Source organism: Seriola aureovittata, chromosome 14, assembly GCF_021018895.1.
Source record: "Seriola aureovittata isolate HTS-2021-v1 ecotype China chromosome 14, ASM2101889v1, whole genome shotgun sequence".
NCBI classification, from domain to species: domain Eukaryota; kingdom Metazoa; phylum Chordata; class Actinopteri; order Carangiformes; family Carangidae; genus Seriola; species Seriola aureovittata.
The window spans coordinates 1,880,073-1,903,713 of NC_079377.1; the positions used below are offsets into that span (position 1 = coordinate 1,880,073).

General features: G+C 42.3%; 3 protein-coding genes across 5 annotated transcripts in view; 1 reads left to right on the forward strand and 2 right to left on the reverse strand.

The window, feature by feature from the left end:
* piezo1 (piezo-type mechanosensitive ion channel component 1) overlaps positions 1-6,216 on the reverse strand; it is a 97,739-nt gene extending 91,523 nt beyond the window's left edge. For all 3 annotated transcript variants that reach the window (XM_056395669.1, XM_056395670.1, XM_056395668.1), the window contains exon 1: positions 5,532-6,216. In XM_056395669.1, the coding sequence (XP_056251644.1) occupies positions 5,532-5,595 (64 nt within the window). In that variant the 5' untranslated portion in view covers positions 5,596-6,216. The remainder of the gene's footprint in view (positions 1-5,531) is intronic.
* Positions 6,217-8,319: 2,103 nt separating this feature from the next.
* cdt1 (chromatin licensing and DNA replication factor 1) lies at positions 8,320-15,577 on the forward strand. Its single transcript, XM_056395656.1, has 10 exons — positions 8,320-9,164; positions 11,231-11,359; positions 11,902-12,203; positions 12,323-12,517; positions 13,001-13,146; positions 13,676-13,776; positions 13,919-14,107; positions 14,278-14,478; positions 14,577-14,778; positions 14,899-15,577. Exons 1-10 carry the CDS (start codon positions 8,712-8,714, stop codon positions 15,063-15,065), a joined length of 2,085 nt encoding a protein of 694 aa, XP_056251631.1. The 5' UTR covers positions 8,320-8,711; the 3' UTR covers positions 15,066-15,577.
* A 1,367-nt stretch (positions 15,578-16,944) lies between these two features.
* aprt (adenine phosphoribosyltransferase) lies at positions 16,945-23,282 on the reverse strand. The gene is made up of 5 exons (XM_056395665.1): positions 23,054-23,282; positions 20,512-20,615; positions 19,640-19,773; positions 19,031-19,109; positions 16,945-18,009 (listed from the first exon to the last, which is right to left on the reverse strand). The coding sequence occupies exons 1-5, from the start codon at positions 23,140-23,142 to the stop codon at positions 17,870-17,872; spliced, it is 546 nt and encodes a 181-aa protein (XP_056251640.1). The 5' UTR covers positions 23,143-23,282; the 3' UTR covers positions 16,945-17,869.
* Positions 23,283-23,641: the final 359 nt, after the last annotated feature.

Genomic DNA, 23,641 nt, shown 5'->3' on the forward strand with positions numbered 1-23,641 from the left:
CATACAGGATTTAACGTGGACTGATCTTTGGGTGAGACCACATCTGTTTCAGCAACGTTGTCAACACCGACACCAATCCAGGACATCCAGAGCGCCAATTATACAATGACAATCGAGCAGGGTCAATTTTTTTCTCCGGGGCGAGAGGGAAGCCAGTACAGTGCAGCGAACTCAGGTGTTACAGTATTTACAGTGTCTTGCTTGTTAAACTGAAGCTGTCAAATAAATGTAGTGGAGTAGAAAGTAGAAATATTTCCTCTCTTGTGGCATTTGGCTGAACAATGGTGGAGATATGATCACTCACTCAGTCAGTCAGTCACTATATGGGTGGGTATAAACTCTGGGGGCTGGGTAGGGTATAAACTCTATCCTGGTGTCAAAACGTATTTCTTCAGCTACTCTATTGTCTCACTGCTCATGACTGAACGCCAGTGTTTGCTAACATTACATCATATGTGACATTTTATATTGGCAATGAAACTACAAGTTAACACTGGAGGTGAAAGGGTGATCTATGAGCTAGCTAACATTGAGACTGTCCTCCTGTAAAAAATAAAAACGAGCCAATAGGTGGTCTGTGCAGCAGGTTGTTATGACCCATGGTTACGTTTTGTTGCTAGGCAACATCTAGTGGTCGTAGTAATGATGACAGGAGCAAAGGGAAAATTGCGGTGACGTAGTATAAAGAGAGACAGAGTCCACGTCAGGAGGAGGTTGTGGTGGATGGATGAATGTGACACAGGAGAGCGCTGCTCCATTCCCATGTTAAAGTAGCTGTTTATGTTGTTTCTATTATCCATGACTGTTCAGCAAAATTAACCATGTTGTTATTACATTAGACGATCTTTGTTGTCATGGTTACATAACAACAAAGATCGTCTAATGTTGAGGAAGTATTTGAAGTATGTCTCTGTCTCCCGTCTGTGAGTCCTTTAAAGAAGCAACACATGCAGTCACACAACCAGACATCAGCCACACATGTGTGTGTGTGTGTGTGTGTGTGTGTGTGTGTGTGTGTGTGTGTGTGTGTGTGTGTGTGTGTATGTGTGTGTGTGTGTGTGTATTCACATATTCATATATTAACTTCAAAGGCCTATGAAGGGTTAGATTAGGTTTAGATTAGGTTAGAGTGAGGGGAAGGGGAATTTCTGTCATTACTTCTGTCACACTGTGACCTCACAAAACATGTTTTTGGTCATAACTCGAAAATTCATTCACTAACTAAGACACAATTTAATTCAATTGGCTATAAAGATAAAATGATGTGATGACATTTTATATCCAAAAGGTCAAAGATCAACTTCCCTGTGACATCATAATGTTCTGCAAATACGCTTCTGGTCATTATTCAACAATGTAGCTGAGGAAGGAGAGATGTGACCATATTTACTGATACCTATGAAATTACTAAAGCTCCTCTGACTTCACTGTGTCCCTGTCACTTCTGAAACTAAATCTATGGCCCTGGGCCAAAACCACCTCAATGTCTCCCAAGCTCACTGTGCCACCTCCCATATGACAAACATTTGGATGAGTTGTCTTTTGTTCATCCACTCATTCACCACTTTGAAGAATAAGCCCTACGTGATGATGCTGTTGTCATACCTTTAGAAGTCTGGTAGATCACACTTTCAGCTGGGTCACAGTTATCTGGTCACATGCAAAGCAGGTAAGGTGACACCACCACTGATGCGTACGCGGTTTAGGGAGTGAAACATATGCAAAAAGCATGCTGGGATACATTCCGGCCACAAAACACAATGGGATGAGCAGGTATAGAAAATAGATGAATGGATTTGCCTCATGTAATCTCATTCAAGTGTAATATTCAGGTTTATGAACTGTAAGACAGAGTATCATGAACACTAGTTTAAAAAAGTCTTTACACTAATCCAAGCATCAACCTCCAGGCTGAAAAATGAAGCCAACGATGAAGAACCAAAAGATGCAGTTCCTCTAATGACCACTAGAGTCAGTCCCCATAGACTCCCATGTTAAAATGTCCAACTTTACAGCAGAAATAAACATGTTTACAGCCTGGTACAAAAACAGTATTGGTCTCTAGAGCTAATTTCCTCCTTCGTGACACCTGTTTATATAACTCATACAATTATTGCTCTTCAGAAACCTGTGGGTGACGTCACAGAGGCTACGACCATCTTTATTTAGTCTATGATCAAATCCAAAACTGCAGTGCATTATGGGACTACTTACTTTGAATTTTTATTTATTAACTTTATAGGACTACTTCACCAGCTTGAAGCTGGTTACGTGTGTGTGTGTGTGTCTGTGTGTGTGCGTGTGTGGCAATATCTTACTGGCATCTTTCACTTCCTTTGACTCAGTAGAAACTCATGTGAACTCTTGACAGAAATACTGCAAGTTCTGGCTAGTGACATCCTGTCAGGAGACACACACACACTCTCACTCTCTCTCTCTCTCTCTCTCTCTCTCTCTCTCTCTCTCTCCCACACCAACATGCTGCCTACGGAATTATTGGGTCATATTGAAAAAGATTTTTCATAAATTGGTGTAGAGATAAACCCAAAACCAGAACAGCTTAAATTGCCTGTGTTTTTAATGAAAACTGTGCTTGTGTGTGTGTGTGTGTGTGTGCGTGTGTGTGTGTGTGTGTGCGTGGTGTGTGTGTGTGTGTGTGTGTGTGTGTGTGTGTGTGTGTGGTGTGTGTGTGGTGTGTGTGTGTGTGTGTGTGTGTGTGTGTGCGTGGTGTGTGTGTGTGTGTGTGTGTGTGTGTGTGTGTGTGTGTGTGTGTGTGTGCGTGGTGTGTGTGTGTGTGTGTGTGTGTGTGTGTGTGTGCGTGGTGTGTGCGTGGTGTGTGTGTGTGTGCGTGGTGTGTGCGTGGTGTGTGTGTGTGTGTGTGTGTGTGTGTGTGTGTGTGTGCGTGGTGTGTGTGTGTGTGTGACTGTCTGATTTAGGAGGTTTTGGCCTGTATCAGAGAGGGAGATTAGTAGACAGGCAGTTAGCTTTGAGCTTGCCTGTACAACAGTGTAACCTACGCTGCGGTGCTGCACAGCTCTCCTGCTCCAGGCAGCTCAGTGAATTTAAACAGTCTGGCAACTGACCAGTCAAATCACTAGAAAATAAATGTATCATTTCCACAGGATCCTGCAGTGTTATTAAGTTACACACCAGATATAAGAAGCGTTTGCAGCAGAAGCATTTGCATTAATGTTGCATGTTAGCTAAAGGTGCTAAATTACTTATATTTCCGCTGGATCCCTGAAGGTGGTTCATACAGCTACACACAGCAGTCAGTGCATTCAAAATTGACCGGACACAGTGCTGATGAAATAGCTTCCACATTGAGAATAACATAGGGCAATTAATTTTCAGTGGAAGCGAATGGAATTGCTCAACACCACAATAATCACTCACCCACAGCCAGAGCAGGCAACAACTGTGTGAAATAACCACCACTTCATTATTGTCTGTCTTTATAACAGGAGGAAAGGTTACACTAATAATATAACTGAATATAGTAATCATCTTTTCTTCCTCAGAAACATTTCCACAACTTGTTTGTGTAATTGCCCCGTATTAACCTGCACGTAGTCTTAGGTCAGACAGGGACTTGACCTTTGTCAAGATGTGAGACTAAAGGGGGCGGAGCTTCTGCTGTCAGAAACACCACAGCTCTGTAACAACCTGCCTGATGAATTTAGACTCACAAAATCAGAATCTTCTTCTAAAAACACATTTCTGTCACAAAGCTTTTGAATAATCTATTCCAAACATTTAACGTATTTTTACATTGTTTATTTGTCTTTCTATTTTTATTGTATTTTTCATCTTGAGTCTGTTCGCATGTGTTTGCTGTTTGATTTGTTATTTTATCCTTGTGAAGCACTTTGTAATCTAAGATTTTGATAAGTGCTTTATAAATAAACTTCATTATTATTATTATTATTATAAAATCGGATTTTTTGCCACAGAGCAACATGGACAAAACTGCTGTGGAGAGGAAACCAGTCTATAAAGCTGTGGCAGAGCAGGTCTTAGTGCCAGGCTGTCCCAGTGGCCACCTGTAGCACAATCCCTGCAGCCCAGAAAGTGTTTTCCTGACAGACTGGCCTGGTCATTTATAGAATAAGGTGACCAGGCGTTCCCGTTTTCGGTGGCCTGTCCCCGGCTGGAAATGTCCACATTTTTAACTGTAAAAACTGTAAAAACAGACCAGAGAGAAACATCTGGCAGCAGAACAGTCAAGCAGAGGGGGAGGACTGCTCGCTATAGCAGCTTCATATCACTCTTCTTCTACTACTGCTCGTTTGTTCATCTAGTTTTAGAGAAAGCTGCTGAGTAAAACTAGCAAGTGTCAAGTCTCTTCAAGCCAGGAGGTAACCCAGCATTAGAATCAGGGGTGGGGCTACAGGACAGAGGAATCACACTACCAAGTGATAGGTAGCTGATTTATAGGCAAACGATCTACTTGAATAGAGGCTACAATGCTATCTACAAATATACTGCATCATTTTCAGTTTAACATATTTAACGTGGTATTATGGTTTATCAGGTGCTGAGGGCTAATGTGACTTCTTTTACAAATTACAGATGGGGAATATGGCTGGGCCAGAAAATACATTTAGTCACAAGATTTTTTTTTTTTTTTTAAACATTGTATATTTGTATGATATATTGACCACTGAACTGGAAATGTTCTTGGATTTCATTTCAGAACAAACAAACATCACACAAGGTCAGTTACTGACATGTTCTCAGTGTGACTGCACCTTTAAGTCTACCTCATGAATACAGTCATTACAGGAGTCATCACACAAATTCAACCAGGAACGCTACAGTCAGATATCAAGGGGGGCAAGACAAACGCATGGTGGTCCTGATCTTGTTGTTGACTTGACTAGTGATTCTGATGTGGCTGAGAACACCACAGAAGAAGACTGGCAGGATGACAGGTCACAGTGCCCCCATTTTCACAAGTAACTTGTAAAGTTTCACATTCTCTTAATCCGTACCAAACCTCACTCAAATATCAGTGAGTTTAGGATTTCTTTGCTCCCCAGCTAACGCGCTTACTTGTTAGAAAATAAATAGATCACCTGTTAAATAAGTTTGGAGTCACACTTTCATTCGGCTAACAAAACAAACCCCAAATCATTGATTACTGATCAGTTTCATTTCATTTCTTTCCACAGCCTCCCTCTCTCTCTGCACTGTCGCATACCTCAACAGCGTAACACCACAGGAGCAGACACCAACACCTTTTCCAAACAGGGCTGAGATTTCAGTTTAAAACTTAACGTGTGTAGTTAAGAAAACCTGCAGACCATCTTCATATCAGAAAGCAGACGCCACACAAACACTGGGAAACTGTTTAAAGCTGGTGCTGTAAAGTTATTACAGCTTTCCCTCCAGCTGCTTTACCAGTTACCACCCAGTGCGTGTCGAGTTTCAGAGCTCGTGTCAACGTAGACGGTGGCAAACGTGAAACTTTGTTGTGACACATGTTGATCGTTACAGTTGGTTTTACATATAAAAGTGTGAGTTGTTACCTGTTAACAGCGCGGTGGGCAGCAGAAAGCAGTAGAAGAGCCACACAATCACCTGGAGATCCATGCTGATCGATTCTCACTCCGCGATGATCAACAACCATTTATCAATAACTACCATCGATCACAGCAGATCAACGCTGCTTCTGCTAATTTGAACGGCTTCATTGGTGTTGATTGATTAAAAGTGACATGGTAATGAATAGGCCATTATTCCGATGCGCGCTCATGATCTCCCATCAGAAAGACACAAAAAAAAAAAAAAAGTGTGGGAAGTCTTCAGGTTCAAAACAAAAGTTCCCGATCAATCGATTGTATTGATCTTGTGTTGTAGCTCCAGGCTGACTCGCTCAGCGGCACGTCGACTCGTTTTCAGTGATGTCGGTGAGGAAGAAAAAAGTTGGGCAGCATGCGTTCCTCCGGAGGGGCCCAGTCTAACAGTGTTGTAGGTGGAAAATGTGATTCACAGGCTGCTCGGTCTGAAGGGCGTTCATATAGAGGAGCTATTCTCCAGTGAGCCGCAGCTGCCGCTTCTGCTGGTCACCTCCCTGCTGCAAATAGCAAATATGACTCTGACTCCCAGCTCAGTCAGCACTGCTTCACAGCTCGGTTTAATTACACAGCCTTTTGGTATAAAACTTCACCACCAGTAAATGCATCTAAACGCATCCAAACACAGTCAGGTGTGTCGTTGCTGGTGTTATTGTGTTGCTTTTTCAAGATGTTGTGCTTCTTTATAGACAGGAACTTTCTGACATGACCACGTCAGTCTCACTGACGTTGGTAGTTAGTGGGTCTTTCTTGAAGACCGTTGAGGACATGCTGTATCTGCTGCCATGGCACGCAGAGATATAAATGGTATTGTGTGCGTCGGTGGCGCCCCCTGGCGTACACACAAACCCTGTGACCCCTGTGTGAGTGTGACAGGGGGCCCAGTCAGAGGGCTTCCTCTCTTAGTGCAGCAGATAACTTCAATTATCTTCAAAATTTGGATACAAGCACCAAAATTGTTGTGTTTATCTCTCTGGAAAATCCCATTAGCCACTTGAAATTTCAAGATGGCCGCCACATCAGCCGTAGGAAACATAGGCTGTGTCCGAAATCACTCACTAATCCAAATATGTCAACTATATAGTGAGTTTGCCATTTTGTAGTGCTGTCTGAATGTATAGTGAGAATTATTACCTGTATTGTTGACTCATAGTATCCCATAATGCATCAGGAAAACTAGTAGTGCCTTTCATATTTAGATCGGTGTGTTTCCTTTCCTTACTCTCTGTATTTAAGGGGCCTGTCCCCTAAGTTTACTGAGAGCCCCTGAATGGGAAGTGTATAAATAGATCAAGAAAGTATAAACACTGAGTACTCAAAGGTAAAGGTACTTACTACAATGAGGATATTTCTGTGTTAATGAGGAAGTAGTTTCTTGTTGGTGATGATCCAGTCAGGCTATCTGGCTGAGATCAAACTACTGCATGTTGGCTGGGAAGTTTAAGATCTATCTAAGTATCATAATCTGCTTCTTTAATTCATTCATTCTTTTATCATTCATTTAGTAGAATCAATATGTAAAATAACTTGCTGACAGAAGATCACACACCAGTCGAGTACACAAGAGCTTTCTGACAGCTCGTTGTCACGGCAGGATCCCATCAGAAGCTCTGTCTCTGTGTCATTGATCATGAACTGTGAGGGTAGGTGATGATTATCAAAAATGATCAATTATGTCCCTAATTTCTTTCCACAGGGATTCAGTTTGAACCTAAAGTTATTACACCAGAAGAGAATTCATTTGAAATGTCATGATAAACTCTACAGGAGTTCATTCATGTTTTTTAGATTACTGTAATGAGTCAACTCAAGATTGTTAAAATCCAACATCTTAGATTACATTATGTTTACAGAGGGTATTAAGATGGCGTGACCTAATGAAGTCATTCTAAAGGCTGTTTTGAGTGAGTTGAGTGAGGGACTCCTCAGACTGGGTTTCTATTTATTACATTATCCATCACATCTGTTATATCTCAAGTCATTCATCTGTTGATATACTGTATATACTGTCACCATATGATCATATTACACCCATTTTAGCCTCCTTATGTTGGCTACCCGTGTTTTTTGGGATCGATTTTAAAATACTTTTAAATACATATATATTACATATATATATATATATACATATATATACATATATATTTAAATACAAAACTCTGCTATATTCCCCAAAGTCTCGGCTAAACAAAGGGGCATTTGCTATTAGAACCCCCAGACTTTGGAGTATCCTGCCCGAGGAGATCGTTGCCCCGGTTTAAAATACTACTCAAAACATATACTTGTAGAAAGCAGCTTTTAATTCTTGATTTCAATGCTTTTATCTTTTTTTTCATTTTTACTTTTAGTCTTATTCTTTTGTCTGATTTATTGATTTCATTGTTTTAACACACAAATGTATTTGTTATACTTGCCTCGGTAATTGATACGTTGCCTCTTTTCTGTCTTTTATTGCTTTGTTTTGTTTTATGTTTATACAGTACTTTGTAACTCTGTTTTGAAAAGTGCTCTATAAATAAAGTTATTTTTATTATTATTACTATTGTTGTTTTTATTATTATTATTATTATTATTATTATTGTTATTATCATTATCATTATTGTTATTTTTAGTAGTATTATTATATGTAATACACTGTAAATTATTCATGTTTTAAACATGTATGAACAGTTCAGACCCCACTTGTGTATTAGAGAATTTTCCTATCTATGCATCTACATGTTTATTTTTATACTGGGATAATAAGGGATGGATCTGTGTCGCCATAGAAACACGTATTTCAGAAAAAATAATCAAAGAACCAATCAGTAATTAATCAAATTAATCAAACCATCAAACCAAAAACAGGGCAGATGTTCACTGGGATTTCCAGTAACACAGCAAACGAGTGTTACTTTAAGAATTGCCCCATTCATCAACACGTCCCATCCTTCTTTTATCATCCTATCACGTGTACCGGATGGGGCGTGGCTTTGTTGGTTTCGCGCGAAACTTCTTTTCTTCTTCCTGTGAACGTTTCCAGAGAGTTGTTGTGGATGGACGGTATTTAAATATCTTTAGCGTCCTCGTTGTGCAGCTCAGTGGTGCACTTTTACCTTTACGACTACGGTGGACACGTCCGGTAGCAGCAACATGTCTCAGGCCCGAGTTACTGATTTCTTTTCCCAGAAAAAGAAAGGCATCGGCGGCCCGGTGAAACCAGCCAAGCAGCGCAGCCGCGGCTCTGGAGGGACCAGCACTAGCGTCACCGGCACACGGTCAAGATCCGCTAAAAACAAAGACGTTTGTTCGTCTCATGTCCACGAAGAGTTTCTCCGAGTTATTGACGAGGCAGCGGGGTTAAGCGATGGACAATCTTCATTCACCAACACCACCAAAGTTCTCCCCTCCAGCCCCCGGACACCGAAGCGGAGCTCGGCAGAGTTTGATCTCGGGGCTCCCGTGCCTTCAGCCACCGCCGACCACAGCACGGCCAAGAAGAGACGTCAGGCGGAGGAGGTCAGAGACACTAAAGCTAACTTCCCGGAGAAAACAACGAGGAGGGCGGCCAGGAAGAAACTGGTCCTCCCTCAGGACGCACCACAGGTAATGTTGGTCTGGTTGGGAGAGATGTGTGTTGTGGCAGTGCCTCACTCAGGTTAATGTTTTGATTCAAACAAAGATGGCGGCCAGAATACACAGTTTATTTACTAGTTTGGTTGCCTGCGAAACTTTAAGCAATGACCTGGTTTTCTGCTTAACTAGTCACGCATCTTATAGAATCTGACTTATATCTAACTAAAATTGCGTGTTTTGTTATCTTAAGCATAGTGCTTAAGATTTTAATCCTTCATGTCTGTATGGAACACATCATGTCAGCACTGACAGTGCTGGTGGACTGTGAACTCATGGATTTAATAACTGGATGAACCTTCAGCGGCAGCAAAAACCTCAGCCAAGCTCTTTCAGTAGCTGCTGATCCGAGCTGCTCAAAGACCAGGACCGTTCTCCCCACAGATCCGCTTCAGCTCAGACACATTCTGATGGCGTATGAACAAGTCTCTGAGCTCCTTCCTCAGCATCTCTACATTATCCCGTTAGAGACTTTGGTGGACTTGATTTCATTCTACCCTCTGTGAGGTGGAGCTGTCCAGGTGCAGAGGCATCAAACACCTGGACCATGATGCTCCCTCCACCCTGCTTCACCCGCGGGAGGATTTTGTCTTGTTGCTATGCAGAGAGCCTTTTTACACCACACACAGTGTGACAGGTTCTGTGTGTTGTGGAGAGTTAAGCTGCTTCTGCTTCTTCTTCTTCTATGGTTTCCTGCCATGGACACCATGCCTGTTCACTGACTTATGTATCATTAACAGAGGTGATTTTAACCTTTGGCTGTTAGCCTGAGCTGCTTTTTTTTTTTTCACCCCATTTATCATCTGTGTTGAGCTTTTGGAGAGTAGCCACAGAACTAAATCATCTCCATTATAGTCATTTTGTCTAATGAAGACCTAAACTCTTCCAGCTGTGACTTCCAGCTCTATGCTTCTTGATACTCAGTCTTCTGAGGTCTTCATTGTGATGCCTGGTTCACATCAGATGATCAAACTCAAAATGTTGAAGTGTTTTTTTGTCAGTCAGAGTCAGAGTCCCTCTAACCCACAGCTCCAGGTTGCTAACTCTTGACTTCCTGATAAGCTTTTGTTAATTTTTTATTAAGTCATCTTGACAAAACAAACAAACAAAAAAAGAATAGAGCGTGTATGCATAGACATACGTATTTCTAAGATAATTTAATGTTTAATAGTTAAACATAGGAGACATTTGTGGTATATTGTACCTATCTATAAAATTAACTACTGTGCAAGTGGAAATCATGTACAAGTATACATGTATATATTGTATACCTTAGCTTGCGACATGGGTACAGGTTAATACATACCTGCATCATCTTTATTCATATGCATCCTTATGTGAATATACAGCCAAGTACATATGCATGCACATGCATGAACACAAGTAAATGCCAACAGTTAGGAATAATTCCTTCCCTAGTGAGCGATCTAAAGCCCCACCCCTCCCACCCCAAACCCAGTTCTTCCCCTTCTTCTGGCAAGAGATTCAACAACTAAGACTTCAGCTTCAGACCAAGATCCTAAAGTCTTCCCTTTGGCACCATGAGACCACGCAATGAAAAGCTGTAATATTGGAATATGTAATAGCAGGTACCACCAGTGATTTAGTGACGATGCGTGTGGTGGTGGTTTCCACCGTACATCCAGGATTTTCTTTGTAGCAGTGCGGCCAGATTCTTTTCACGTGGACAGACGTGGGTACCTGAGAATTGTCATTTAGCAAACACAGGGAGAGACAACATGGAATCTCCATATTGAGAGTTTCTGATAGTGATTTAATAACTTGTAACCAATCCAACCTGCACTGTGAATGTTTGAATGATGTTTTAAATGCGGACAAGAACATTACGATGATGTGTGTGTTATTAGTTGAAATACATTGTTTGCTCATATTTTCAGAAAAATTTACACGTAAATGCAGATGATTCCATCACTTCTTCTTGCCACTGTATACAGTCACGTTGTACATGTGAAACACTCATGACGGTTGAAGTTTGAGTAAAATCTCTCTTGTGTGTGTGTGTGTGTGTGTGTGTCCAGGCCTCAGTCCAGCCTCCTCCCAGTGAAGCGACCCAGCAGCCCTCAGCTCCAGCAGCTCCTGTGTCTGCACAGAAAGCTGAGAACCATGCAGAGGTCATCAGTAAGAAGACTGCAGGACAGCCCAACAAGGTAACACAGTGTGTCTGGATTTACTGTTACACAGAGTGTGTAGTTCTCCAGGAGGCTAGCACCGTTGCTCCATACAGATGGTGTTGCAAAATGCTAGCACCAGCACATGTATGTGCTAATCATGGTGTAACTGTGAGGTGGCAGTCTGTGGCTGTGGAAAGTTTTTTTTTTTTTTTTTTATGCTATTCTATGACAGTATTAGGGCCACATTGAGGGGAAAAAAAGAATCTGAGATTTTGAAAATGAAGTCATGATATAACTATCATATAATTAAAAATGTAAAATTTCAAGAGGGAGAAAAACATAATTTTTAGGAATATTACAACAACCAATCAAACAGGTGAAAGGACAGTCAGTGGCCGCCTGAGCTGCGTCTGACAGCTGCTGTTTGTCGAACAATAGAACAGACTTGCAGTACTTACGAGCAGGATACATTCATTCCTGGTTTGGCTTTGTACATGGACTCAGTTGACAGTAAGAAAATATGGAATATAGCCTCACTTATCCTTGATTTCATCATCATGCCCCCCCCTCTCTGCCAGGCACTGTGTAAAGACGACATCGCAGCCCTAAAGTCTCGCCTCCAGAGGATCAAGAAACACGCAGAGGAAAAAATCAGCAGTGCTTCAGTTTCCGCTGCTTCCTCCTGCTCCTCTCCATCTTCTCCAGCACCTGACAATGCTAACCCACCTGTACCCAAAGCTGCCACACCCCCCACCTCTGACGCCAAGGCCCTCAAGCTCACTGTAGCGCGAGCCAAAGAGCTCGCAGCTAAAGCTCAGAGGAGAAACAAGGAGAGAGAGGCCGAGGAGAGCAAGCAGAGCGACACACCGCCCCCGGACAGGTGAGCACGAACACACACAACACACAGTCTGTACTTCACCCTCACTGCAGGTCCTGCTCACTGAGTCCAAACCAGAAGACAAAGTGTTTTTTTTTTTTCCCCCTTCTCTTGACCCTCAGCACTGAGCAGCCAGCGTACCAGCGGTACCACACCCTCGCCCAGGCAGCCCCCCCGGGCCTCTCCCTGCCTTACCAGTACAAGCTGCTGGCTGAGATGTTCAGGAGTATGGACACTGTGGTCGCCATGCTGTACAACCGCTGTGAGACGGCCACATTCGCCAAGGTCAAGCAGGGAGTTCAGGACATGATGCACAAGTAGGTGGAAGTAATGAGGGAAGCTCTATCATATTGTTTTCAGGTTGTCCGTCCCATTCTCGTGGACACAGTATCTCAGTGACACTTATAGCCACGACTCAAGACATCACAGCATTATGACGAAATTTCACACAAACGGTTGATTTTTTTTCTATGAATCTGGATAAACAGGGATGTAACCTGAAACTAGTGTGAGTGGAGGAGGCAGACAACCACCAGGAGAGGATTGTAGTTCAGATTTAAATGAGGATGAGTCACAAGGAATCAGTTAAAGCTAGAATAAAACTCTGATAGAAGCGTTTCTAATATTGCTGCTACAGAAAGTGGTATATGTTATGATAGTTCCATCATTATACCTGATGATGTACGGGCAGGAAAGAGTGCTGTTGACACACGTCTGTTTAAACACTGCACGGCTCTCCACAGCCGGACTTGACAGAAGCTCATGTTGGCCTCTTCTCTCTCTCTCTCTCTCTCTCTCAGGCGTTTTGAGGAGAGCCACGTGGGTCAGATAAAGACAGTGTTTCCTGAGGCCTACACGTTCAGACAGGAGAAGAACATCCCCACCTTCAACAGCAGCATTAAGAAGGGCAGCTACCAGCTCACCGTGGAGCCCGTCATCCTCTCTGGTTAGAACACACTTCACTTCATAGACTATTTGAAATTTCTTTCAATTATTTATTTATTTCTTTTTATAAAATGTTTCCTTTATTTACTCTTGAGGGATTTTGATATGATTTTTAAATTTTATTTATATTAGTTATTACAAATTAATATTTGAATAGTGCATGTTCTATATATTTGATCGATTCCTATATTATAATTTAATTTCTATACAGAGACAGTGTTGGGGACCTGGGCATGTTCCTGCCATTTATTTAAAAAAAAAAAAGGGGGGGGGGGGCTTGTAATCATGTTTCTATATTCATAGTTGTATCCCAAATAAAAAGATTTTATTTATATATATATATATATATATATATTAAAAAAAAGAACACGGTTTACACAGATACAGTTTGTTCAGTTCTCCTTTAATCAACAAATACATGAGTAACTGTCTAATGTTATAGGTGCTAATGATAATGCGTCCACTACCTTTGTGTTCATTTTTTTACGTGTGTGTGTGTGTGTGTGTGTGTGTGTGTGTGTCGTCCTTAGACCAGAATGAAGCACGTCCTGTCCTCTCAGCCTCACGTCTCCTAGAGAGAAGACGCATCTTCCACCTGAACCTGGTCTCCATTGTCAAACAGCACCACAAGGTCAGCAGCTGCTCTCGCCTGGTTTCATGTAGTGACGCTCACAACTGAACTCAAGCCACAGACTCAGGTCTGTTTTGAATGAAAGTTTTGGTGTCTGTTTGAAAGGTTCTAAGTGGTTTTCAAACCCCCCCTCTGTCTGCAGGTCTTCCTGTCCTCGTTGGTTCCTCCGGTCTCTGTTCCAGACGACAAACTGACCCGCTGGCACCCTCGCTTTAATGTGGACACGGTGGCTGCCGTCCAGACCAGCTCGCTGCCTCCGCCTCCTCACACGGAGAGACTGGCCACAGCTCAGGAGGTGCTGGACAAGGCCCGCTCACTCATCACACCCAAGGTACTGTAACTGTTAGATATTAAAACCTGGAGGTTCAGATGGTTCTGGATGTAATCTGGGTTTGTGCGGCCACGATGTATATTTAATAAACGGCATTTATTCAGTGTATTAATCCAGTATGTGTGTTCAGCTCTGACATGGAATTGTTCTCTTGTGTGTCCTGTGTTCAGATGGAGAAGGCTCTGGTTTCTCTGGCTCAGAGGAGAGAAGATAATGCTGCAGAAAGTAAAGAGCCGACATCTCCTCCACAGAACCCAACAGCCCCCCAGACACCAGCTCCATCAGCTGCTCCATCAGCTGCTCCATCAGCTGCTCCATCAGCTCAGGTCCCAACCACCCTGAAAGGAGTGTCTCAGTCCCTGCTGGACCGGGTAAGCGGGGTAGTGTGAACCTGACCATGCTTTTATACATATATGAAATACATGTTGTGATTTCTCACACTGTTTCTGGTCGTTTGTGGGTGATTCAGATTCGTGCGAAGGAGGCTCAGAAGCTCCTGGCTACCATGACTCGAAACCCCAACCAGGAGGAGCGCCTGATGATGATGTCACGACTCGGGGAGCTGGCAAGGATCCTTCGCAACGTTTTTGTAGCAGAGAAGAAACCGGCTTTGATAATGGAGGTGGCCTGTAACAGGATGGTGGCCAGCTACAGGTCTGCTCTCAGCACAGGTGGGTTCCTACAGCAGGAGATAATACAGTGTTTACCGCAGCTTTCAGTATTGTTATGTAGGAGGAAACTTGAGAAAACAACTGTTCTCTGATGGGCTGTCCCTCCTCTCTCATGAACAGGTGAAATGGAGAAACACATCCGTCTGCTGGCAGAAGTGGCTGCCGATTGGTTGACGATCCATCCAATCAGGAAGGACTTCTACCTGAAGCTGAACAAGAACATGGAGCTGAGCATCGTTCTGGACAAACTGAGCAGACGACTGAGAGAGGAGGAGGAGAGACTCTGAGAGAGGAGGAGGAGGAGGGACTCTGAGAGAAGAGGAGGAGGGACTCTAAGAGAAGAGGGGGAGAGACTGATGACTGAGAGATGATGTGATGACATCACCATCCTCAGGTCCGTGCTGTAAGAGCAGCACACTGGATGCTAACTACTTTTAAAGTGCTGTGTTTTAAAGTGAATTCCACTGGTTTATTGGCAGCAGGTACGTCAACATGATTTGGGGATGTGCTCTGTGAGAACGGACTGATCCAGGCACAGCGTCTCGCATCCTGGGGCCTCACAGGATGAACCAGACTTGGTCCTGTGTTGTAAACAGGTTGTTTTAACCACACTGCTGCTATAGTGACCGCTGTGCTTTGTTTTGTTTTTTTTTTTTTTACTCCTTGAATGTGTAACAATGATGCGCACAGATCTGCTTCCAGTCTTTGTATGGGATCGTTTTCTACAATGTAGAGCTGATGAGTGTTTACATTTTTGTAACTGTGTGAAAATGTTTAAGAAATACAAGCCTTTGTCAGAGTCACGCTGCCTCCGATGTTTTTCTGTGCATGCATTTTATTAAATAGAACAGTTGGTAAAACAAAGGCAATAATTGCATTAATTATCTGAAGGTGATGGTGAACTGTCGGTGTGGTGACTGAAGGAAACTGACCACTGGCATCTTGTCATGTAGAAAGTTGTGGCTTGCGAGGTTTCTGCCTCCACCATGGTACAGTGGAGGTGAACGGAATTTCATTCCTGATGCTTACAGCAGTTAAACAAATGGTTAACAGCAGTGTGTCTCATGTCCAATGAGGACAGGGCGTGTGTCCTGTTCAAGACTTCCAACTGCAGGAATGAGTTCTGAGTCAAATGTTTTCAAAACTAAACAAGGAGCCAAAGTTGGTGTGAAATTTTTCAGTCTTGTTCTTGTCATTCTTTAATCGGAAATCTTGATACATGTCAAACAAGGCAATTATATAATAGATCTTATAAATGGCTTATTGCTAGAAGGAGCAGTTCACCAGCTTTACACATCAAGCTCAGTTTTACAAGTCATGGTCAGTATTAATGCTGTCTATGAACAGCTGTATATGTTTTCTGTAGCTTGATCAGTGGATCAGCTGTTTGGTTGAAATAAGAAAACACTTGAGCCATTAAAATAATTAAATAAAAATAAGGAACTGAACGAGAGGCCAGAATAAATTATATTAGGACATGAGTTTATACTATTTTATAGCTACTTAAAGGAACGACAGAGACTCTTGTCAGAATTGAGGTGACATCATGCACATTTGCTTGTATTGATGATGATGACTCCTGACTGGTTTTAAGGAGAATAAATCTATATTTATGGATTTGGGTTTCAGTGGATCAGACAAGGATTTCCATCAGTTCTGGATCGAGTCACAAACAGAAAACCGCAGCTCTGTTGTTTCTACATTTATGTGGGTCTGCCAAGGTGAAACTACAATCGTCTGTCTAATTGTTGCTGCAGCAAGGAATTGTGGGACGGCATTTCTCCTTTCCTTTCCTAAAGGAAGGTCAAGTTAGGAACCCTCCTCAGGAAAAAAGACTTCCTCTGACCTCTGACCCAGTGGAACTGATATAGTGAATTGAAAGGGAAACAACTGTTGGAAAAATGATGATGACCTTACTGACTTGACAAAAATATTGCGAGATCACATGAAATCTTCTAATGACTTCAACCTAAATGTCTGTAAACTTCTCACTTCAACAAGTAGTGTGTCAGGATATTGAACTGAGCAGGAATGTGTTCTACTGCTTATACATTCAACTTTTCATTTGTGAGAACAAGAATATGTTCATTCTTCATTAATCAATATCAATTTGTCTTGTTTTCAGTGTGACATGTAACATCATGTACATCAGGAGTACAATCTTCACCAAGTCTGTAGTTTCCTTTATTAAATTAATACGTTTGTGGTTCAAACAAAGAAACACAAATATTATCCATTAAGGACAAAATCACAACAAACTGAACACAGGAAACCTGCATTAGTGAAGGGAACAGAGGTCATAGGTCAACTGTTAGTAAACAGCTGTATGGCTTTAAATACAACGTTCCAACTTTTATTTATTTGTTATTTGTCATCATCCTGTGTGTATTTTTTTTCACAGTCTGTCAGTTATCAAACAGTGGAATACAGAATATTTTATTTTATATTAATATGAGTGTGTCCTCATAGAAGAGGCGGCCATGTTTGGATACCTCCATCAAATACACACATTGTGCACAAATGTAAAGACTTTAAGACTTTGGATTCTCAAAATCCAAATAAATATATAGTATTGTTAATTAGCCAGCATAGCATGCCACAGCTAACTGTAGCCTCACATGGATAGCATAGCATGGCCTCCAGTCATTGACCCACGTTCCGCCCCTTTAAACAGGGACGCCACCTTCATGCTGAAGAGGACAGTCTGTCGTTTTATCAGATACAATAAAACAAAAACTATGCAAAATGTAGACATAAGGTCATTCAGTCTGAGATGAAATGTTCTGTCCCACTTCCTGTTTTGGCACAGAGTGGTGCTCAGTGATCCCAGCATGCATCAGGTGAAAGGAACGTTCTAGACACGTTAAGACATTTTTAGACTCCTTTAGGAACTGGAGAAACCAAAATGTCTCCTTGGGATAAGCCCAAAGCATGCTGGGTAAGGCAATCAGAGAATTAGCAGGTTTATGAATGAATGACAAAACATCTCATCTCTCAGTATCGGCTGGAATGAAAAACTGTACATGTTTGAAATAATAAAAACTGTAAGTGAGTGAGTTGGACCCGCCGGCTGTAAACCACTGTTTGGTCCTCAGTACTGAAGCAGGGAGAAAACACCGTGTGGCTTCAGTTTGTCGGAGCCGTTCAGCTCTTTGAGCTCGATGATCACCATGCAGCCCAGAACCTCGGCCTGCTGCTTCCTCATCAGCTCACAGGCTGCAAACAGCGTCCCTGCAACAAACACACAGACGTCTGCATGACACTCTTCTGTGACCCAGGAAATAACAAGTGGACTTGACATCACTAACACCACAACGCCACCACGCTCTGGTCAAAAAACATTCTGACATCTAAATGACGCACTGCCCGAAGATGACACACTGGTAAATGGTAAATTTGCAAATGTAATGCAAATGTAATAATTAATTCATCATTCAATGACAATGTGCAGACAGTGACAAATTCAAGAAAAAAACCTGACACATGAGCAGAGACACAGGACGACTGTGTCTCCATCCACAGGTCACGGGGGTCACTGACGGTCTGACGAGCTCAGAGTGACGGCTCACTCTGACGTCACAGAGGCTACGTCCATCTTTATTTACAGTCCATGATATGAACATGATGTCAATCATTTACTATGACCTTCACAGTCACCTGATCTCAAGCCAGTTGAGCAGCTATGGGAGGTTTTGGACTGGCGTGTCAGACAGCGCTCTGATGTTCACCCTCCAGCAGAGTTCAGAGACTTGCAGAATCAATGGTTTATTGGTTTTTCCTTCAAATTCTCACCTGTCTGTATCATTTAAATATATTTTTATTTAATCAATTTATAATAATTCTAATTAATTTCTGATTTTTTTTTATCTATACTGATTCCAGTGGCATGTGTGAGGCTCCACATCAGTGTCAGACATTACACTTTGCTCGGGTTAGAATCAGCCCAACGCCTCGCGCCACAAGTCAACCACGTAATAATCCCATTATATCCCATATTATAAATAAACCCATTTATAATAATCTAAGTCTCCAATGTAAATCAACTACTCTCATTTCAATCTGAGGTTGAACTCACCTGAAGCTTTTACAGTTAATGAAACCAGGTGACTTTAAAAGAGAATTCTATCTGACAGCTAGTGTAAATCCACTGACACTACCTTCCCTTTATTTCTGTGTCTTGTTTGTCTTGTTTATAAGTAACAATGAGACTGAGTCTAGTGATAAGTGACAACGGGTTGAAAGCAGCAGATACCTCCAGTAGCCAGGAGGTCATCAATGAGCAGAACCTTCTGTCCCGGAGCCACGGCGTCCTCCTGGATCTCTGCCTCAGCCTGGAGGAGCAGAAGAAGACTGTTCATGAGGACTGTGGTGAGACGGAACAAGTCTGGAGCGGCCTCAGAACACACCCTGACCCCAGAACAGTTCAGTGACGAGGAGCTAGAGCAGCAACTACATCAACTTCCTTCATTTGTAGCCGAGTGCCTGTTCACCGTGTTGGTGGTCCTGCCACCTGGTCATAGAAGCTAGTGTTGAATGGTGGTGGGTTTTTTTTGTTTTTTTACAACTTAAAGTTATAATGTGCAATTTAAAACATCTTTTGAAAATAAAATTTTACAAAAATAAGTCATAATACAATGAAAATAAAGTGATAACTTGCATGTTGAGGGGAAATAACAGAAGCTTTAAAATGAGGAACGTGGAGAATTATGTCTACCATGTAAACTGAACATAACTGCAAACCCAACTAATGCAGAGTACTGTTTTAAACTAAATCCTGTGTGTGTGTGTGTGTGTGTGTGTGTGTGTGTGTGTGTGTGTGTGTGTGTGTGTGTGTGTGTGTGTGTGTGTGTGTGTTGTTTACCGTGCCGTACTCCAGATCATACGCCACAGACACGGTGGCTCCTGGTAGTTTGCCTTTCTTTCTGACCAGGACGAAGCCGACACCAAGCCGCTGGGCGAGCAGAGGCCCGAACAGGAAGCCACGAGCATCTAACCCTACACACACACAGACACACACGCAGACACACACAGACACACACACACACACACACACACACACACACACACACACACACCAAATACTGCATGAGTCAAATATTCATTGCAAAGACACATTAGGAAACGGTGTACCTACTCTAGTCTACCTAAGTCTTAGTAATAAATAAACAGGTGGACAGGCGAGACTGTTCAGATCAGATATGAGTGAAGCTGCCTCATCACTTCTCCTGGGGAGGAGCAGGGATGTCACACGAAAAGTCATAAAGCATTTCCTTAATTTCATATTCATAGAATTTATAAATGAACAATTAATGCATCAATAAATACCTCAAATTTAAAAAATAGATTTACAAAAACAGCACAAAACTCTCATTAAATACACCATTTATAAATACATTTATGAATTCATGAATAAATAATGGCACATTTTAAAAATGGGAATCCAGTCCTGAATTCCCTCTTCAATTTCCATTTCCTTTTGAAAATCTGTCATGTGTGACACAGATAAGGCAAAGTGTTACAGTCAAAGGCTGTTTCTGCATCTGGACGCTGAGTGAGTGACAGAGAACCCAACATCACTTGTCTCCATCGATCATGTACAGCACTACTTTCTCAAGGCGAGTGGAAGAATACTTTTTAAAGATACTGGTAGCACTCTCCTTGTTTGTTCCTTCAAGACTCACCAGGTAAAGGACTGTGGTTCACATTAAAAGAGGCTTCGCTTTCTTTTCTTACCTATGACCAAATCGACCTGCTTGTAATTCTTCCTGGCGTGTTCTTCAAACAGGTCGATCACTGCGGTGAGAGCAGCTGGATCCTTCAGGATGGGGCAGATATCTCTGCAGAACGAACACACACACACACACACACACAAACACACACATTACATCAGCATCCAGTCACTTCAAATATTCATCAATATAAAACACATTTACATTGAGAGAGTACGTTTCAGGAGAAGTGAGTCGTTCGGGAACCTCTGACGTATTCTTTCACCAGCACGTCTAAATAAAGTAGTCACTAAAAAAAGAGACCAAAGATGACAGTTACAATGATATAAAAGACAGAAAAGCAGCACTTCTTCCTCACACTGGAGAAGCTGGCACCAGAGAGTGGATGGTATCGTCCCACAGTGAATGACTAAAACTAGGGCTGCACAGTTAATCAAATATAACTGAAATCCCGATATGGCCAAGTGCAATATCCAAATCACTGGAGCTGCCATTTTTTTTGATGAAGGTAAACTGAATCACTACTGCTGACCCCACACTGCTCTGGAAATGTTGCACTTCCTTCTCTGAGGAGATGTTGAGTTATAATAACAATAATAATAATAATAATAATAATAATAATCCTCCACACTCCACTTTGTGCACATGAGGAACCAATATTGCAAAACCACTGGTGACAGTTCCTCTTCTGGAGACTGCAGAGCTGCAAGGTAAAACTGTGCACGTGCACAAAATATATAGTGTTAAACTGATGGAGCTGTGTTGACAATAAGTGGGGCCCACTGTCTAACACTACCTTCAACTACAGTCCACAGTCTAACATGAGTCTCTAGACTTCAGACTGAACTGTGTGATCCTTGACTCCTGGTTCGCTCGCTCGCTCGCTCACTCACACACACACACACACACGTTTAGCTGAGTCACCACATCCACCTGTCTCTGCAGTAAAGCTACCGAGTCAGGTATTGGAACAGAAAAGAGAAAAGAGAAGAACACGTCTCTCCTGCTTCATTGGCTCCCTAGAAAATCCAGAACGTTCATGGTCAGACACCAGTACATCTTAAAGAGCTCATAGTTCCTTATCATCCAAACAGAACACTCCTTCTGCTATCAGGCTCCTCTCCTGTAGAAGTGCTGGGGGGACTCCCATGGTGCACTTAGCTCTCTCTCTCTCTCTCTCTCTCTCTCTCTCTCTCTCTCTCTCTCTCTCTCTCTCTCTCTCTCTCTCTCTCTCTCTCTCTCTCTCTCTCTCTCTCTCTCTCTCTCTCTCTCATATTGTAGGTCTTGACCTTACCTTGTAAAGAGCCTTGAGATTATATTTGTTATGATTTGATACTATATAAATAAAATTGCACTAGATTGAAAAGAGCCATCTTGTAAACCTGTAACAACACTGTATATGTTTTCACACAGTATCCTATCATGGGATTTCAGTCTCGTCAAGTGAAAATGTAACCATCTCCATGACAACCATGACACACGTGAGGCTTAAAGCTTGGGAACATTTCCAGGAAAAAAAGGGTTAGTCCAAAAGTCCCAGCACCACATACACTATGGTAGAAGATGGTGACAACAGGAGCTCCTGGCTAACACTGGGGGAGGGGGGCGGTCCCATGTGTAAACATGTGGTAACAACAACACCCCCCCTTTATTTCCCCGAGGAGGGAGGTGTTTTGCACAGCGCAGTCAGCAGAGAGAAGGTGCTGCATGGCTGTCTGTGCAACACCTGCCCCCCCCCCCCCCATCTGAAAACTGTGTATATGGGTTGTATTGGCCCTTAAAAGGCCCTTGAAATATCTATTATTATTATATTGTTTATCTTTCTTAAATATTGTCATTTTGTAGTTTTCCTTCTTGCACTGTCCACTTGCTGCTATAATACTCCAAATTTCCCCACTGTGGGACTAATGAAGGAATATCTTGTTTTATCTTGAAAGCACTGTGTGGGCTGTATCAGTCATAATATCATCAAGGCTGAAATCAAGTCATTTCCAGGCAGAAAACAAGCTTCCTGTAGACGCTGCAATCACTTTTATGCAAGTAGAAAACGCATCTGATGTGTTGTATTGGCCCTTTAAAGATATTCAAACTGGTAGAAAAAAAAAAAGAAAAAAAAAAAGGAGTGGTTATAAGGATCATTTTCATGATCTTAAAACTCATCTGTACATTATGTTAATTACAGTCTATTCTCCAAGTATAAACACAGATATTAGACAAACCAAACACATAGAAACACATCTTGCCTGATTAAACTACAAACTGCAAAAGCTTCTTTGGTCATAATTGTGATTACTGAAAGTTTCACAGAGACCTTTGTTATCACCGCAGACACAAAGTTACACGTCCTGACTGTCTGATCCAGGTAAAAGTAACAGCAGCTGCGGACTCACAGCTGTACGTAAACCGGATCCCCCTCCCTCACCTGCTGTGCGGAAGAGCCTCGCCCGCACGAGGAGCTCCTCACGCCCCGGCACGCGGGCTGCAGGGGTGGAGGACAGACAGGACTCTAAACACGTGCTTGTGAACGGAAGTGATCGGTACCTCACCTGAACAGGATCCCTTTCTTCGGGAAGTCCGGGAACTGGCGGATGTGTCTGTGGACCAGCTGGAGTTTGGATTCTGAGTCTGCTGCCATCCTGACCAGGTTCTCAACTGCTCACATCGAGCTGGTCCCGGACTTTTTAATTTCACTTCTTCTTCTTCCTCTTTACACATAGCGCGAGGACACAGCACTGCCCTCCTCTGGACAGACGGACACATACACACAAACCTGCTTCCTTTAAACACCCACTGAAACAATGAATATTCTGATCAAAAATAATGAGCCATTCAGGGACCTGTTATATGATCATGCTTTAGACAGGCCACAGTGTCCCGCAGGAATCACTGAAACTATGACAGACTGTCACATTTCCTCTGTTCAACCTGAACATGTGACTGAATGATGATTTTTATCTGTTTTAAACACTGTCAGGAGACAGACACAAACTCAAAATAAAACAGAATCATTGCAGAACAGAGATCATCTGCAAATTTAATTCAGCCTTGTACTTAATGAGATGAGACCTTCACATCCATGTCAGTGACGTCATGGCGACAGCAAGGAAAAAGTCAAAGGACAGAGACATTTGAGG